The following is a 19,513-nucleotide window of genomic DNA, read 5'->3' as shown; positions in this document are numbered from 1 at the left end:
AGAGTCAGTAAAGTTTCCTCCAAAAGTTCTGAAAACCACAGATCAACCTGGGTAATTTAAGGGCTTTTGTGCAAAACAGAAAGCTGTGTTTCTTTTTAAATGAATGAGAAGTACAAATACGTTTTAACATGCATTATCTCCATTGAAATAGTCTCATATGTCAATTGACAGAAGTTTCCTTGCGTGTACACAAGTCAGTTTAATTCCACTTGAACACTTTCCCACTTTTACCCAACATACCTAGTATTAATACTTACTGTTGTGTCTGAAGACTCTAATTGTAGCACCTGAGAGCCTTGCACCGAGAACAAGTGAAGAATGGTTCAGTTCATCACTTAAAATAAGACTTCCCTGTGGAAGTAAATAACGAATCACAATATGTTATTTGGTCTTGGTAATTGTCATCAATGTCCAATTTTTTACTTTTATTGTAACGTTTATTGATTGAGAAATATTGTAAGAAGGGTCTTTAGTAGGTTCAAGGGAAGCCTGCTCTGAACATGATTCTTTATGGAAGCAACACTTTAATCTTCGGACCGTCGTGTGACTGAACTGAAGCATACAACTTTGGTTTTGCATTTCGTCTTTGTGGACTAAGGTGTTTATTTTTCTTTCTGACAAATGGAACACAGAAACGTTTAGCCATCTTGTTCTAACCACTCATTCTTAAAAAGGGTGGGTGTTACTTTCTAAAAGGTTCACTATCACTGCTAATGTTTCCTTCCTGAGGGAGTCATACACCCCAAAATGATCTCTATCACTGTTAATTGCATTTGTTATTCATTTCATAAAAAGTGTACTATAGCGAGTTAATAATACAAAAGACAGACAGGTAAAATAAACTAACAGTCAAATTAAAAACACCATACAGTAGAAAATTCCTGAAATGCTCACCCAACAATAAATTAAGAAGAATGGAGTCTACCTCAGCACACTGAAAGATGAGTAGCATAATAGCGGCAAACTTAACTATCAAAAGCCTGGATAAATAAAAATGTCTTAGCCTGGCACATAAAACTGGCAAGGATGACTCAGGTACATTTTCCTGGGCATCACCTTCCACAAGGTCCCTAGGTTTCCTGGGATATGGACATTCCTAAAGACGTTCACTCACCTTCCCAACCAATGCAGGGATGTTCATAGAATTTGTAGCAAAGCCCATGCCAAATGCCATAGCCGCTTCAACGCCCAGGAATTCTGCCACCAGATTTTCTAACTCAACATGTTTGTCAAGGTTGCCTGTTGGAAACAATTAAAAATAGTTTTACAGATCACATTAGTACTTGCCAAGAAAATCAAAGCAGACAGTTTGCAAGAAGTGGATATACCCAGCAGATTACTCCGAATCTTACATGAGAATGGTTTTGAGCTTCTTATATATTTCTGTTGTATGGTTTTCTTTCGACTGTTGCAGAGAGCTATGATATATTATTGTGATGTACTGGCATATAAAAATTTCTAGAGAGAAATAAATGAATAAACGTACGTAATGTTTTTATTTAAAAGATCCCATATGCTGACATAACTAAGTGTTCAATCTCAAGTGTGGTTTTTCCTTACTTAGGTGAAGTAGGAGCTATAAAAGGCCAACAAAGCCAAAGATCTGATGATGGAGTTGGACCAGCTCTGATTAACTAATCCATGGCTCCTTCCCCGCTGCAAAAGTTCACTAAAAACATACAAAGGGACCAGAGGAGTCATGTGGCTCTGGGGGCGGGGCTAAATACATGTCCCTGCCCACAGCCCTACTCTACCCAGAAAGTCAGTAGATCTATCCATGTGCTGAGTGCAAATATCCACAAAAGGGTTTGGATGGTTTTAGGCCCTCCTCTTCCCACCCTCAGGAATCCCTCCTCAATTTTATTTATCTATTTATGGAAATTATTGGGAGTGGCCGGGAACTAACAGCAAAGACTTTTAGTTCATTCCTGTGGTTGATCTAGAACGCATTGTGGATTTACCCTGAATGCCAGTCCTAATGTACCTACAAAAAGCCTGTTGCAATACGTGGGGTGCTCCTCTTCCATGTTTTTGAAAACCAGCCCTATGCCCTTTGACAGGATACTCCATTTCATTCCCTTGCCTGGTTTTCAACTGGTTTCTCCCCTGCCCCCCCAACTGTCAGTCAGTATTCTAAACATGATTAGGCTTTGCTGAGCTGTTCCACCATGTTCAACACATACAAACACCCAAAAAAATGCAGGTTTCTGAGATAACGCTGAGGTCACTCTCCTCTCACAATTTTAATCCTTCAGGTTTAAATATATTTTGATGATTTTTAGATTCTTGCGCTGCTACTGGTTTCTGCTGTTGGTTTTATTCTGCGGCTGTCTTAACTGGTTTTTAGATGTTATGTTACATTTATTGTTATGTTCTTGCATTTTATAATTTGAACCTTTGTTTTCTGAACTGTCTGGTGAGCTCTAGCTGCTAAGTGGCACAGCAGTATTGTAAAGTTAATTCAAAAAAAATCTTTTCAAGTGACAAAGGCCAAGGTATATGTGGGCTAACAGCTGTTTGCCAGCACCAAATATTGGTAATTGTTGTTGGAATAAAAAGCAAACAAACAGTATTTCTACCTTTGTACTTTCATGAAATATAACACACACAGTTACTATGTTCAGTTGGATCCAGAGATCCCAGGTGCAAAGTTCTGCTCACAGGATGCGGTGTGTGTCAGTTTTTTCTGATTCCCCATTTCCCCTGTCTGAAAATCTGTTCCAGAGGATTGAAGGACCCTCTGGAACAGCAAGGGGAAAATTCTGGGACTGCAGCCCATTTGCAGAAGTACTACTCTAGATTCAGACCAATGTGTTCTTAAAACAGGTAACACAAGTTTACTGTTAAGACTCCCGCCTCCCCACAATAGCTTCCAAATTTTTACAGGTGACCACTATAAATTGGAAATTATGACATGGCTATCGGATTACTCTAAGACAAATAATCAGATAATGGAACACTCTTGGCAGTTCAACTGAACTAACCAAATATAATTTCCGGCAATTAGCAAGGTCACCTCCATGATGTTGCAAAAGCATCCTCGTCTATGTTACGGGCAAAAACCAGTGTGACAGATATGTTTCAGGCTACATTAACATGCAGCTACATCTGCATGTCAATGGCTCTCAGAACATAATGAGAACTAATTCCTGATTCATCTTTGCATAAGTCAAACCTGACTGGCAAGGGTGTGCAAGACCAGCCCTTTGCTTTGCACATTTCTAATTAGAGTGGAACCTCTGTGGGTGGTAGGTGAGGTGTTCAAGAAAAACCATGAAGCACCTACCAGATCTTATCACTGGGAGGTTTGTGACAAGATGCACAGGGTGGGGATGAAATACCCAGTTCAGTTTCAACATGTTTCTAAGCCCAACTTTTAATGCAAAAAGAATAGAACTAACTCAATCTAGGCAGGGATTTACATGCTTAGGCTGGCAGGCAAAAATATTGTTACATCGACCAACACTGTGCTTACTGGAAGGGTCATAGCTCACTAGCAGAGTGCATGCTTTGCAAGCGAAAAAATCCCAGGTTTGACATTAGATTCTCCAGGTACAGTTGGGAAAGGACTCCTGCCTGAAATCCTAGACAGTGGCACAAAGTCAACATTGACAATAATGAGCACAATGGTATGACTGCTATAAAGCAAGCGTTCACTGGTGCTGTTGTTGGTAATGCATAGAAAAACTATCTACTGGAGCTCAGAACAAGTTATACCAGCTTTCCACTAAGGTTTTTTGGGATGTCAGGAATTCCAAAAAGCTAAAGTTTGGAGAAACTCTGCCTCTTCCTTACTCCAAGCACAAAAATAAGGAACCCACTGTATAGGAACACACACAAATAGAAAACACAGGGGTTCAGGCCAGCATACAAAGACACGATATATGGCAAGCAAAGTACCACGAATGTATTTGTCACAATGTACCCGCTATTACAAGGCATACAGTACATGCAAGCAGTACTCCAGAATCGTCAAAACAAGTACAATATTACAATTAATGATATATTTTCATTATCTTCGACGCAAGGGAGTTATTGGGAGTGGTGGAGCAGCTATAGCAAACAGGACTGGAGGCCGGTGATCCCAGTTTTGAAGAGAAACTCCTTCTTCAGCTGACAATATAGAAGAATATGGTAGCAACCCAAGCCAGACTATATGCAGTGGAACCTCGTTGTTGAACGTAATCCATTCCGGAAGACTGTTCAACTTCCAAAATGTTCAACAACCAAGGCACAATTGCCGGTTGGCAAATTCCTTTTAAAAAATGGAGAAACACGCCTAGGAAGCCGTTCGACATTTGAGGCTCGTTCGAAAACTGAAGCATTCACTTCCGGGTTGTCGGCATTCAGCTTCCAAAGTGTTCGACAACCAAGGTTCCACTGTAGTGTAAACTATTCCAGACCATGAGCAGGCTGACTCACCCTGTTGAGTTAATAAGGTCCCACATTGGGTACAAGTAGAGACAACTGCTGCTTCCTAGCTAGCAGAGCACAGAGGAAGCCCACTAATAGACATTTATTAGTAGAGACTGAAACACCGAGGATTTCTTAAGGAGGTACTACAAGAAACAGTCCAAATCAAAGGATGTATTCAACCCATGCGGTGTGATTGTATTAAGAAGATGAATAAACTTAATTTCTTGTCTCAAGAGTACTTTCTTAGTATTGAGAAGGTGGTGCATGCTCTGGTTATCTCCCGCTTGGACTACTGCAATGTGCTCTATGTGGGGCTAACTTTGAAGGCGACCCGGAAACTACAACTAATCCAGAATGCAGCAGCTAGACTGGTGACTGGGAGTGGCTTCTGAGACCATATAACACCAGTCCTGAAAGACCTACATTGGCTCCCAGTACGTTTTCTAGCACAATTCAAAGTGTTGGTGCAGACCTTTAAAGCCCTAAACGGCCTCAGCCCTGAAGTACAGCTCCAAAGGTCTTCTGGCGGTTCCCTCCCTGCGAGAAGTGAGGTTACAGGGAACCAGGCAGAGGGACTTCTCAGTAGTGGTACCCTCTCTGCCAGATGGGCAGGGTATAAATATTATTATTATTATTAATTCTGATGTATGGGTCAGACTTCAGTCGCCTAATGGAAAAAAACTTTATGTCGGTGTCACTGTGCTTTTTCTTGAGATAATGTTCCAGGATAATGGTGCCCCTGCTAGTATGTTTCGTGCCTGTTGCACTTTTATACCTCCAGTGAAGCATTATTATTCAAATACTCCTTAGAGATACTGAAAGACTTAAGCCTCAGCGTCACAGAAGGCATTATAATTGATCCAGAGCAGATAAACTAATCCTGGATACCGTTGCCCAATGTTGCGTGTGACTAATATAAAATACGTTATGTTCCATACTGATGCTGTCAGCTGATTTTATGAGAGAACAGAATGATTTTTTAAAGGTGCTTATAAGTACAACAAATTTGCATGATGGCTACTTTTAAAAATGGTTTCGTGGTTTGAAATGGAGCCAGAAATGTATTCTCAAATGGATTTTTAGCCATTTCCAAAAAAGAGCTCCCAACGCTAAAAATTGTGGTAGTAAGTGAAAAACTGTTCCTTACCCATTTCTTGTCTGGTGCTACATACGCCTGTGCCGTATTTATGCAGCATAGTGCCCACAGTTTTCAAAGCGCTAGGATCAGTTTCTGCAAAGCCGAGGTAGTTATATGAACCCATGTTGATTACATTCTTCATTATCTTTCCAGTGAACCTGCCGCCAAGGGGAAAAAAACTTATTTCAATATTTAATCACAATGTTAATGTAATAAAACATAAATGGCATTATTAAAACCTCCTGAATTGAAGATATGAGTTAGGCCAACATGAAAAAACTATATGATGGAAGTGACCCTATAAACCTTGCCCTTGTTTCCTTTTATTTAATAAATCTGGTCATTGGTAAAGCATATGTGCGAGTGGCAAACTCTGCACAAGGAACTACATTTCAGCCAACAAATGAAGTCCTTTTTCACCTGCATCAAACACACAAGCAGCTCCATGGGTGTTTTTCTCTCAGTCAATTTATTTGAATAATGTATTCTGGAAAGGATTTTGCAAAATTTATTTTCTTGAGCAGTGATAGTTCCTCAAATTTGAAAAGTAATCTATAAGAGTTACAATCTTTTTTCAAAAGCAATTCTTACTTCCCTTATTGTTGTTGTTATTTATTAGAATTATATGTTGCCCTTCGTCGTAAGATCTCAGGGTGGCTCACAAAACAAAATACAGGATAAAAGCAAGTAAATAATTAAAACAAAACAGCAAACAACAACAACAAAAACCCCTCCCTTCCCACAGACACATTTAAAAGGTTGTAGAATATAAATCAGCCAAAGGCCTGTTTAAGAGAAACGTTTTCGCCTGTTACCTAAAAATATATAGGCGCACCTCTCTTGGGAGAGTATTTCACAAATGGGGAGCCACTGCAGAAAAGGCCCGTTCTCATGTTGCCATCCTCCAGACCTCAAGTGGAGGAGGCACATGAAGAAGGGCCTCAGATGATGAACACTGAATCTGGGGCAGTTTATATGGGAAGAGACAGTCCTTGAGGTATTGCGGTCCTGAGCCATTTAAGGCTTTATAGGTGAAAAACAGCACTTTGAATTGGGCCTGGAAGCTAATTGGCAGCCAGTGCAATTGGCCACCAGGATCAATACCCTTTGTACTTTGTTCCTTTCTCTGTTGCGATCAAAATAAAGAATTCAGATTAATTCCAGATTAACAACATGGATTTCCTATAGCGTTTATGTTTGAAGTCTGTGGTAGCTCAGAGTTCAATCCTGATGCTCTAATCTGGCTGGTATGGTGTTCAGCATATACATGATACATGCACTTGCTAATGAAATAGAAGCTCTCCCCCTCCAGCTTTTACATGTGCTCCCTGGAGAGATCAGCGGGGTCAGCAGAAGGTTTGTTATTTGTTTTAAAACTCATGGTTTGTCCAGAAGATCTAATTGATTAGTCCTGGTTTGGACATCACAATTAGCAGCAGCAAAATGATTGCAATCTCTTCTTTGGGAGCGTGCATGCTTACACTAAGGGCTTGTCCACTCTTCTGATTATCCCATGCCTATAAAGAAAGGGTCCAAGTGGTTTCCTGCTTGTCCCATGCTTTCTAGGCACAAGTTTGAGCAGTTTTGCCTTTGCGCTGCCACTTTCCCCCTGAAAACCCACTCTTTAATGCTAAATCGGAGCAAACAACAATCCGTGGAAAACTCAGTTGCAGTTTGTTCCAATTCAGAACTAAGTATCAGGTTTCACCCAGACAAATTTGGGGGTCAAATGGAGGCGGGGAATAAGCCCTGGGCCACTGTGTAATGTGCCAGCCAGGCTACCATCAAGGGCAGAAATGCAACCCTGCTTCAAGATGCAAGTTCTGTGCAAGTGAGTTAACACAGGAACAGGGCTTATGTTGAAACCATTAATAATTTTAGGTTTGAGTCACAATTCAAGCACACAATCTTTATAAAAAGACTTCCCAAACAGATCTGTCCAGACTCTACAATTCTGTGATTCTATGATTTCTGTGGTATCACAAAATAGGTAATTACAAAATTCCACTGATCGCTATGGAGAGTGAGAGACACATTTTTCTTCATCGATCATCACCTGTATTTACTAGCCTGACCCACCTAAATGTCCAGTTGTAATCATCTGAAACACGTTCCATCAGATCAAACTTTGGTCCAGGAACGCTGCAGATAGGGCGGTTCCAATTGTCTCTTATTCTCACGTAGAGGTTTCTTGTAAAAAAGTTTTCAAAATCTTGATAAAGTGGTACAAATTCCTAGGTTTTTTAAAGGGAAAAGAAGTGTGCAAAGTTACATCTCAAGGATATATGCATCATTAAGGTTTTTTTTTATTATATATATTAAAAAGCTGTACACATGACTGCATGTGGTCTGCTAGTTACAGTGTTAAGGTAAGATTAGGAAGTCTAGGTTGAAATCCCTACTCTGCCACAAAGCTTCCCAAATATCGTTGGGCCAGTTAGTCACTTTCTTTGCCTAACCCACCTTACAGGGTGCTGCACGGATAAAATGGGGATGGGGAAAACAATGATAAGAGAACAGTAGTTCTAAGTTCCTTAGAAGAAAGGTGGGATTAACCCCCCCCCCCCCGCACAACTGATATTGTCCTCCATTTATAGCATTCCATCCTGCTACAGAGTTAAAAATTTGACATCTCTGAAGCATTCTAAGATCTACCTCCTTGGCCTTTGGGGTTGGAGATTAAAGATGGGCACATTTCAGTTGTTTTATGGAGGGGTTTTTGGCCTGTCACCGACCCCCAAGTCTGCCACACTAGAGAAGGCTGTAAGTCTTAGTAAGATAAATATAGTGCGCTCTAGACTGGCAAGAGGTAGACTTTCATTGGTAGTGTTCTGGTATGTATGTATGTATGTATGTATGTACATACATCTCTATCAAAACAGGTAAGACTGAAAAGCACTTTGTAAAATTAAAAGGGGACTTAGCACACTAGCAGTGGCACAATGGGTCGGTTTGTCTGGCTGTTAATCAGAAGGTTGGTGGTTTGAGACCACTCAGGGATGGCTGTGGGGAGGACTCCTGAATTGCAGGGGGCTGGACCAGATGGTCTTCATGGTCCCTTCTAATTCTACAATTCTGTGATTCTTGTGAGATTGTAACACCATACCTTAGGGACAGTCTACTTCTGTGTCTGTCAGCCAGCCAGCCAGCCAGCCAGCCAGCCATGTGGTACTTAAAAGGGAAGCTTTTGCACTGAAAAATAAGCTATCTGTTAGATCAAATGGGTTGCCATTCCATTTACCTGACAAGTGATTTGAAGACTAATAAGCAAATTAACAATGAACTTCGAACCAGGCATTTGATGTTTGGTAAGAAGTCCGCTTCCTTGCAGAATATACCTGCCCCCTGAAACCAAACTACTTCAACACTGCATTTCCCCCCTGTGCTGGAAGCATTCCCTGCTAGATCCACCAATTTGCAAAAAGAAAAACATAATGCTTCAGACAGTGATGCTAAGTTGCATTTTTCTTACATAAACAGAAGAAAATGCAACGTGCTCTGCCGTCTTTTCATCCTTACTATCTGTAACTGGAGGTGACAACACACAGTTTCTCAGGCTGAGTTCAGTGAGCGTAGGAAGGGTAAGAAGAGAAAAGAGCACATGCATAATAGGAATACACCCAATGCTTTTCAGACACATCTCCAGGACTGGTTCACACCTACATTTTCATCATGGTGAGAGGCGAGATTCTCGCAGAATGTGTCAACTATCCCTATCTCTTAAAAAGTTATTTGCTGAGAGATTCAGAACCTCTTGAAAACTGCATGTGAGACCATCCATCTGCAAGTCATGTAGCTATGAATATGCATTCACAGGGTGGCACTCAAAAGACAAGTCTGATCATTCATATTTATTTATGTCTATGTCTGAACAGAGGACAGAGGTGCCTGGCGTTCTCTGGTCCATGGGGTCACGAAGAGTCGGACACGACTAAACGACTAAACAACAACAACAACAACATGTCTGAACAGCCTTTTCCCTAGTACTTGATAGATGCAAATTAACTCAATTTGTAGAATGCAGAATAGATACTGGAAAAAAGTTGCATATACCAGATCAGACTATTTGTCCAAGTCAGCAAGTATTATTTATTCTAACTGGAAGCATCTCTCCAGGACCTTTGCCAGAGTTTTTTCCTATCACGGAGGAACATCATTGGTATCTTGAGAAGCGTGCATGAACACGAAAGCTCATTCCCTAAGGTGCTACTGGAAGGATTTTTTTTATTATTATTATTTTTACTATGGCAGACCAACACGGATACCTACCTGTAAGAGGAACATCAGTAGCTGCTTTTATACAGACTCAGGACACTGGTTCATCCAAATCAGTAATGTCTACACTCACTTGGCAGAGGCCAAGGTATCATTCTCCATCCCCCAGATTCCAAACACCTCTGAATGAACCTCACCAGAATTATTGACCAGTGCAAGAAAATATTTCACTTTGGTGCCACCTGATTCTTATGGAAACTTGCAAGCACACACCTGTATCCTTCATAAGATCCAATTTAAGGAAGATTTTATTTTAAAGAAAAAAGCATTATATTCACATCACAGGTGCTAAATCTGAAATACTATTAAGGTTGTTGTTGTTGTTTTGCAGGGGAAGGTGGAGAGCAGGCTGCACCCATTTATATCTTGCTCCACATTATTTAGTACACTAGTCAGATGACTTGGATATTTTAGATAGAAATTCCAAAATGAAAAAGGCAGGCATCTAAAACATGGGTGGTCTACTGTCAGTAAGGGATCTCTCTCCAACTGTGGCCTGACACATGCAGACTTCTGCCACAGATGTGTCTTGAAACATCCTATGTCGGGGGATGGATGGAAAGCAGTATGGGAACCTGAGATCTGAAGGGCAAGTGACAGTCGAATCCTCCACCTACAACCCTGTTCTGGATATTCCCTTCCTGCTTGGGAAGGAATCAGAGCATTCACCAGTTTTTGATTCTATATACCTTTTGTTCTTCCCGCTCTACAGCAACAATAGTTTTTTGAAGTCCACAAGCTCTCAAGAAGTCTCGCAGGTAACCAAATGACGTTGCTACGACAAAACCCGCATACGTAAGGATAGACACATACATTGGTGCTTGTTCAAAGGACTCATTAAATGTTCGTTTGTAGATGCTTCCGTTTGAGATGCCATTTTCCTGAAAATAGAAATAAAGCAAGTTATAGCAATAATTATTTCACTTGGGCATAAAACTACAGCGTTCCTTAAACAAATCTTGCTCTAAACACAGTAATACATCAATTGTCTGAGTCTCAGCCACATCACTGGTTGTCCTGTTTCTAACTATGCCGGCCCTCCATTTGAAATTAAGAGTCTTGGCTGGGATATAAGTAGATACTTAGATGGGACTGAGCGTGTTGGTATACTTCTTGAGTGAGCCATTTTTGCTGTACCAAAAAACACGGATGGAAATGCATGGAACAAAATTACTGCTTCCTAGAACCAACTTGATGCTTGTCTCTTCATTTGCGCTTATGGTCTGAATCAGGAGGAACAATCTATCAATCTGATTCTGTTGGCTTAAAATAGCATGTCTGTAGGAAAGAGCACACTGTTCTAAACATTTACCGTACTGACTCATCCTGGAGTGGGTTCCTTAGGAGTTGCTCCATCTCAGTGAAAACAAATATTCTAGTTCATTTGCCTTTATTTACTGTATGGAATCTGGTGAAACTTTATATTGCTCTCTCCCTCTCTGCCCCACTCTTCCTTTGCCTTCTATCAGCATTGTCTTTCCCCCCAAATACAAAGGGTCTATGAATAAGCAAATATGTTAATCATGGATAGGCCAAAGTTCAGTGGTAGAACATCTGCTTAACACACAGAGGGGTCCCAGGTCTGATTCCCAGCATCTCAAAACAGTGCTGAGAAAGTCCTGCATCCAACTCTGAATAGCTACTGCCTGTTATATCAGAGAGGCAATGCTGAGGTCTCATCAAGACTTGTGTGCTTTCCAGGAACAAGTCCCACCGCTTTCCTCAAGGAAAACCCACTGTTTACTGCTGAATTGGAATAAATGCCAAACATGTTTTCTGCAGATTGCGATTTGTACTGATTCAGCATTAAACACCAGGTTTTCCGGGGAAATTGACAGGATATATAAAAAAAGAACCGCCTGGACACTGATCTGGAAAGTCCAATGCAAAAGGAAGTCTAGATGAGCCCTGAGTTGGATGAACCACTGGCCTGCCTCAGTATCAAATGTGAAGAGAAATTCAAGCACATTTTCATAATAATTAGCCAGGAAAACAGCTGGCATTACTATTTATGTTGATAGATATAATGTGAGAAAAAGCCTAATGGACACAGGAGAGCAGTATTGCCTTTAGCTAGCATTTACACTAAGGAGATAAGCGCAAAAGGGGAAGGGGTGGGAGAATGAGGATTCTAAAGCTTTCGGAAATAATTATTAGCATGTTGTAATCTCAGAAATCAGAGCTACCTTGAAGCATTATTATTGTACTGCTTCATGATTATTAATGAAGGCAGGATTTAATACATCAGCACAAGGAAATGGTTCATTGACACTGGAATCCAATGACCAACGACGGCAGCTTGGGAACATTCTTCCTCTTCATATCAAACTGCAGAGCAGAGCTGTCACAGTATTCCAGTATTTGGAAACACATGCTTACAACCACCATTTGTACCTTGGGCAACAGCATTTGGTACTGAAATGACCAACTTCCATGAAAAACTCGCAATAGTAATGATAAATATTAATAAGTACTGCTTAATATTTATGCATTATTAGTGCAATTGACTACCAATAATCTAAAATTTATGTAAATTAATGCAGATAAATACACAAGTGCACTCTTTTCTGTTTTTTACAATAGGTTTTATTGATTTTCAGTGTATAAAAACAATTCCAAAGAATTCCCCCATCCCAATCTACCCCACTCCTTCCCTCAGGGTAAATCAGTCCATTAAGTTTTGGCAAAGTCCAGTTTGTGATTTGGGTGGATGCCATTCTTCAGGATTATCAATGGAATATTTTAAAAGAGGATGCCAAATTTCAATAACATCATCTGTGTCTCTTGTACTGTTCAGTCCTTGCAGTCTTTGTTTCCACCCCTGATATAGCAACTGTCCACACATTCTGTTTCCAGTGAGATATCTGCAAATGTTCCAATCCTTTCCAGTTATGTGCTACTAATATGTGTACTGCCAACAGAAGAAAAGTGGCTAATTCTTTGTTGCTTTTCTCTGAAATAGGTTAGCAGCCCCAATCTTGGGGTACATTCCACCTGTTGACCTGTCAGATAGCTTATTTCCATAAATGCACTCTGCCAGAAAGGCTATATATGTGGGGTGAGAGTGCTTTGTTGAGTGCACTCTGTTTTTGAGCAACATGGGTAATTTATAAATAATGCCATGTAGCTTAGGACAAAAACTAATTTATAGAAGAACTCCAATGAAAAGTAACAACTACAGGCTTGGCAGGAATCTTGCTTAACCAGGTAGATTACATATTCCCCCAAGCTGTATATTAGCACAAAGTTTGTAAGAACAAGGGGTCTCTTCAGGTGAACCTTAAGAGGCCTTTAGTGATTGATCTTCAAGGTAAGTAATTGTGTTCAACATACATTAAAACGAGCTTGGTTTTGTGCTAATAATGAGACACAGAGATTTGGTATTTAGCTAGCTATTTTTAGACTTGCCCATTGGGCAAATGAGCCCATACACACCTAAACAAGTTTATGAAATTAACATGTATCTTCAACATTACACAAATCTTTCTGGAGTAAGCATTTTTCTAGTATTGTTTCAGTATTAAACTAAAATGATTTACGTGGGGTTTAAAACTTTCCACATGAAGCAATGGGCAAATTAATTGTGAGGGCTCTGAGGTTTGTTCAGGAAGATCTAGATTCCTCCACATTTTTACAAACGGTTGCAGGTCACACACACACACATCTCCCTGAAGAGCAGCCAGCGGCCAAGACAAGATGAAATCACTGGCCAGTATAGGATTCTTCTCTAGTTTTGTTCTCTTCCAAAGTTAACCATAAAGAATAAATAAAGAACATGAAGAAACAAGAACATAGCTGCATATATAAGTCTTGCGTATGTTAACCTTGTTGAACACATGCGTTGGTGCTTCCCATCAGCACCTAGTTGGCCACTGTGAGAATGCTTTGGGCCAGCCCTGCATGCCAGGAGTTTCTGTGTTCAATTTAGTATTTGGAAACAATACCTGGTATCTAACAATACCTGGTATCTAAATAGAGTCTAAGGAGAAATGTACTGGATCAGGCTAATAACCCACCTGGTCCATCCTGTTTTCACTGCTCAAAGCTAAATGACAACACGGTGCACAAAAACGCGCTGGGCTGAACACTGGTGACAGGATAGTGTCCTTCACTGAATCTGAAGCAGCAGGCCAGAACAGGGCCCCAGAAAGGTTCAGGTGTTGCCGCAGCCCCACACAGAGGGAGTCACCTTACTTTGCCTTCAACTGGAAGTGCCAACATGAACTTTGCAATTGTCTGGTTTAGGTCATGAAACATTGAACCCTCACCATCTGTAAATAAATATCATGTTTTGATCCTAATCAGAAAGATTATAAGCGAAGAGCGGTTTAGTTTCCATTTCAAAATATATAAATACAATATCCCCTAGTCATAGAAATGTACCATATTAGCAAAGTTGTATCAAGGCTGGAATATACCTGAAGGAATATACCTAGTATACCTGAAGGAGCATCTTCACCCCCATGGTTCAGCCTGGACACTGAAGTCCAGCTCCAAGGACCTTCTGGCGGTTCCCTCACTGTAAGAAGTGAAGCTACAGGGAACCAGGCAGAGGTCCTTCTCGGTAGTGGAAAGCCCTCCCATCAGATGCTAAGGAAATTAACAACTATCTGACTTTTAGAAGACAGCTGAAGGCAGCCCTGTTTAGGGAGGTTTTAATGTTTGATGCTTTATCGTGTTTTTAATATTCTGCTGGGAGCTGCCCAGAGTGCCTGGGGAAACCCAGCCAGATAGGTGGGTTAGAAATAAATAAATAAATAATAATAATTAAGTGGGCATTGATTATGGCATGATCTCACTGGGTGAATGTCTCCTTTTTTTCAAGGGGACCTTCCATTTGTCTTACTTTTTGCCTATTGTACTCTACATCGTCCTCTCTGCTATCTTCATATTCAAATTCCTTATTATGCATTTTTTCCTTCCTTTGGAGGCCAAGTATCCCTCACCCTAGTACTGTGCTTTGAAGATTCTTCCATTATATAGAACACAAAAAATCATTGAACTGCCCTGAGGCACTTCCTTAACGTAACTGGGTTTACTAAGGTTACACAGGTATTACCAGTGTTTGCTGCAACAGGCACATTTCTCAACATACAGTTGCCATGCCAAGGGGAGTAACAGCTGGGGTGGGGGAGTCCTCTCGGTGCTGGCAATACTAGCCATGAAAAGAGCGTCTCCCAAGAGGCTTGCCTAATGCCCTTCTGTTATCTTTTCAGTGCCAGGCAGATATCTTTTTTTAAAAACAGCCAACTTTAAAATAAAATTGTTCTATAAGATTCACTTTTGGTTTTATTTTATTGGGCTACCAATTGTATTTCTATCTGCCCAAAAATGGTGTTTTATGCTGCATTTTATTGCTCTTGTTGATGCTTTTAATTTCTGCCTTGTATTTAAATGTTGCATTATATTCCCTGATGCCCAGGAACATGTGCTATTTTATTTATTTCATAAAGTTTATACACTGCTTGATTGTAAAATAAAGCTCCAAAACCTCAAAGCAGTTGACAAAGAGAATAAAACAACAAAAGTATCAGTAGAAACCAACTGTTTAAAACATCGGGAAAAAATTAGAACCAGCAATAAATTATAAACAGATTAAAGCAAGCATCTCCAACCTTCAGCCCTCCAGATGTTTTGGACTACAATTCCCATCACCCCTGACCACTGGTCCTGTTCGCTAGGGATCATGGGAGTTGTAGGCCAAAACATCTGGAGGGCAGCAGGTTGGGGATGCCTGGAGTAAAGCATACATCAACATGCTACATGTCTGGGTAAAGTAAAGGTAAAGGGACCCCTGACCATTAGGTCCAGTCGTGGCCGACTTGGGATGTGGCGCTCATCTCGCTTTATTGGCCAAGGGAGCTGGCTTACAGCTTCCGGGTCATGTGGCCAGCATGACTAAGGCGCTTCTGGTGAACCAGAGCAGCGCACGGAAACTTCCCGCCGGAGCGGTACCTATTTATCTACTTGCAATTTGACGTACTTTCGAACTGCTAGGTTGGCAGGAGCAGGGACCGAGCAACGGGAGCTCACCCCAGCACGGGGATTTGAACCACCGACCTTCTGATCAGCAAGTCCTAGGCTCTGTGGTTTAACCCACAGCGCCACCCACATCCCTACATGTCTGGGTAGGCTTGCCTGGTGTCAATAGGAAGGGAGTTCCGGAGAGTAGGTGCTGCCACAACTAAATATCAATTTCTTACAAATGTGCAACAGGTATTATGTGGCACCTTTAACGGGGCCAGTTCTACAGATCAAAGCTGTCAAAGTGGGCATATATGGGGTAAGGTAAGGCAATCTGATAAAGAAACTGGCCCCAAGTTCTTAAGGGCTTTAAAAATACTAACACACTTGAACCTGGCCCAGCAGCAAATTGGCAACCAGTGCATATCTCTGAGCGCAGGTGTTATATGCTGACAAGGCCTCACTTTTGTCAGCAATCTGACTGAACGGCAGCTTCCGGATCAGGTGCCACATAAAGCACATTCCACTATTCCGTTCTTGAAATAACAAATGCATAAACTACGGTGGCGAGACTCTGCTGGTCCAGGAATGGTTGTATTTGCCATACCAACTGCAGTTGATAAAAGGCACTCCTAGCTACAGAAACTACCTGCACCTCCAGTGACAGAGCACCTGCCAGACTGCAAACCTGCTCCTTCAAGGAGCAGTGCAGCTCTGCCCACAGCAAGCAATTGACCAATTTATTGGATGTGGGAACTGCTCACCCACAGTGCCTCTGTTCTGCCAGGATTTAAGCTCACCATGTTCTTATTCATCCATTTCACCACTGCGTCCAATCAGTGCCCCAGGGGCCGTGCAACCTTTCTCAATTAAGACGATAAGGAGACATAGCATACCCATGGCAATGATCCCAATGATCACTCCCAGAGGTTTCATATAGATATTAGATAGCACTGGGGGGGGGGGGGAGACAGTGCCCTGCAGCACCGTGTAATTTAGCTGGCAAGGCGCTGAAAGGCACTCAGCCCATACTACTCTCCAGATTTGGTGCCCCCAAATGGCGCATTAAGAATGTGAGGAGAGCCTGGCCGGATCCGGCCCAAGGCCCACCTAGCCCAGCATCCTGTCCTCACAGGATGATGAAGGAAAGCCTGCAAACAGGATGGCGTGCGATGGGAACGTCATTCTGGACACCACGGAAGCCATTAACGTGGCACGTTGAGAAGGCCCCCGTTAAAACCCTTTGGGACCACGGGTTACCTCCGCGGATCCCTCCAAAGACAATGCTATTCCGCTCTGGCCGTTGGGTCGCCCCTCTCCCCCATCTCGGGGCTGCTCCTTTTCGTCGCCTCTCCTCGGCGAGCTCGGCCCGCTCTTCTCTTTCAAAACGTTGATCACCAGCTCTGCCCCGTGCCGCCTGGGCGCCTCTTGGCGTTCTCCTCCCTGCCGCGAAGGCGTGTGCCCTCCTTCCATGTAGGCCATGATCTCCCTCCACGTCTCCCTGGGGAGATGGCCCATCCATTTCTCCAGTCCTCTCAACCCCATCGAGAAATGTGTTTTTTGAAGGAACGGGCGCCTTCGGGCTCTCTTCTAGGCCTTTCCTCCTTTACAGCCTTTCCTCCAAGCTCTTCCAGGATTCAAAAAAGCTCCTTCATTAGAAACCAAGGACCCTCACTAAAAATGGCTCATTTCAAGGAAAGGCGACGACAAGAGGGGGGGACAGGTTCTTTTGAGTCTTCTCACCCCTTCAGTCTTTAAAAAAAAATAACTTAGTTATATACACAATATAAAGGGACGCTTAAGGCTCCCTTCATCTTCTGAGCGGTGTTAGAAGAACTGTCTCTTGGGAGGTGAGACGTCAAATTCACAGCACCCCCCTTTTTTTGGTGGGAAACCTACAAAAGCCTGTGCTAAACTCTGAGGAGTCCCTGAGGGGTAAATAGGAAGGCCCGCCTGTTCCTATAGTAACAGGCCTAGTGGCTTGTTGCGAACTGCCCTGAGCGCTACTATAGATGATGGGCAGTATGCAAATTTAATAAATAATAATAATATTAAATAGTAGCTGCTAGTGGATACATTAACCCTTCAGAAAGACGGAACACTTTGCACTTGCTTCAGATGAAATGTACGCTTGAAGTTTGCTCAGAAAAGATTCTACTAGCTTTGGCCCATCATGCAGCACTGTTCATAGTTAAATCCACCCTGATCACACATTTCCACAGAGAAATGTAGAGTGTTGGTCAGGTGTACATACAGTGGTACCTCAGGTTAAGAACTTAATTTGTTCTGGAGGTCTGTTCTTAACCTGAAACTGTTCTTAACCTGAGGTACCACTTTAGCTAATGGGCCCTCCCGCTGCCACTGCACGATTTCTGTTCTCATCCTGAAGCAAAGTTCTTAACTCAAGGTACTATTTCTGGGTTAGCAGAGTCTGTAACCTGAAGTGTCTGTAACCCGAGGTACCACTGTACTTGGAAGGCGTTTTTAAATTTGCTGGGCTATTAACATACATCCAATACGCCTATCTTTATATGATAATATATGCAGGCCTGATGTGAAACAGAGACATGTTTTAATTCAAAGACATATTAAAAAAACACGATTAGAGACTTGCACACATTTTTTTTTTAAGTTATGAACACAGAGGCAATACATTCATGGACCAGCACTGTAGAGATAGTTTAGCCCATGCATGTTGACAAACTTTAAATAGACTTGGGTGGCGATTTCAGTTATACACATACTTGTATCTTTTATTTGTTTTCTGACTATGTTTAACATAATCCAGGTCTAGGGAAAGTCTTGAAATAAGTGTATGTGTGCATTAACTAGAAAAGGGACTAGAAAAAAGTTTGCATGCTATCTGGATATTCTGTATGGTCATGGAAAAGTGTTTTACTGTCCTAGAAAGGTCCAAAGGATGATGTGTAGCAGAAAGTTTTCTACTATATGTGCTCCCACACAGGGCTTATCCACACTTCCTCTTAGTCCCGCTGCTTTTTTCTCAGTGAAAACTGCTCTTTAGCCCTCAATTGGAGCAAATGGCAATTCGTTAATTAAATCATGTTAGTAGTTCAGCTAGTTTTAGATATTGAGATGTTTAATCAACCATGTGGCATACTTGCATTACTCAATACGGTTGAAATCCATTATGTAAACATGTCAAGTGACTGAAAATAATATTCTGAAATGGAAAACCTACAACACTGATTGAAAGAGCACACGTTTCTCAGTATCCTGCTCTCACCTTTGAATGGGTCGGCAGAGTGTGATCAAACAGCATGTCTTATGAACAGGCGGCATTATGCATCTTGGCCCCATTCTACACAAACTTTAGAATGACATGAGGGTGATCATTTATTGTATTTGTTGGCAATGTCGCCCTATTTATTTGCTATAGGATCCTAGAACTACACAGATTAGGGTTTAAGAAAAAAAAAAGCAAAGCAAAACAAAACAAAACAAAGCAGAGGCTCCTAAAAGGGTTCAAGACATACAAATGAACACAATACAGGAATACTGTTGTTGACAGAAACCACATTCATGGGTTCTGGAAAAAACCATGGGAGAGAGACTGATGTAGTCACATAACGTGTAATCAGCTGACTAAAGACACAAATAGGACGTGAAACAGACATAAAACCAAATGAGGACGCTAAGCTATAGATAGTTACAGAAGCACAAGACAGATCTTTTTATTCTGTTTTTCCACAACCCAAC

The 19,513-nt window shown here is 41.6% G+C and overlaps 1 protein-coding gene across 2 annotated transcripts in view; it reads right to left on the bottom strand.

Annotated features, from left to right (window-relative positions):
* Nucleotides 1-19,513, bottom strand: part of SPTLC3 (serine palmitoyltransferase long chain base subunit 3) — a 58,040-nt gene that overhangs the window by 22,380 nt on the left and 16,147 nt on the right. Inside the window, exons 1-6 of one of the 2 annotated variants that reach the window (XM_083730384.1) lie at nucleotides 17,054-17,796; nucleotides 10,519-10,710; nucleotides 7,634-7,788; nucleotides 5,564-5,712; nucleotides 1,115-1,239; nucleotides 258-351 (exon numbers count right to left, since the gene is read on the bottom strand). In XM_083730384.1, the coding sequence (XP_083586510.1) occupies nucleotides 258-351; nucleotides 1,115-1,239; nucleotides 5,564-5,712; nucleotides 7,634-7,788; nucleotides 10,519-10,710; nucleotides 17,054-17,338 (1,000 nt within the window). In that variant the 5' untranslated portion in view covers nucleotides 17,339-17,796. Of the gene's footprint in view, nucleotides 1-257; nucleotides 352-1,114; nucleotides 1,240-5,563; nucleotides 5,713-7,633; nucleotides 7,789-10,518; nucleotides 10,711-17,053; nucleotides 17,797-19,513 lie in introns of those variants that run through there. The other variant, XM_083730383.1, reaches the window with a different exon arrangement.

Source organism: Podarcis gaigeae (assembly GCF_964106915.1).
Source record: "Podarcis gaigeae genome assembly, chromosome: 3".
Classification (NCBI taxonomy): domain Eukaryota; kingdom Metazoa; phylum Chordata; class Lepidosauria; order Squamata; family Lacertidae; genus Podarcis; species Podarcis gaigeae.
Note: the sequence above shows the minus strand (reverse complement) of the source record. Positions and strands in the feature narration are given on the sequence as shown.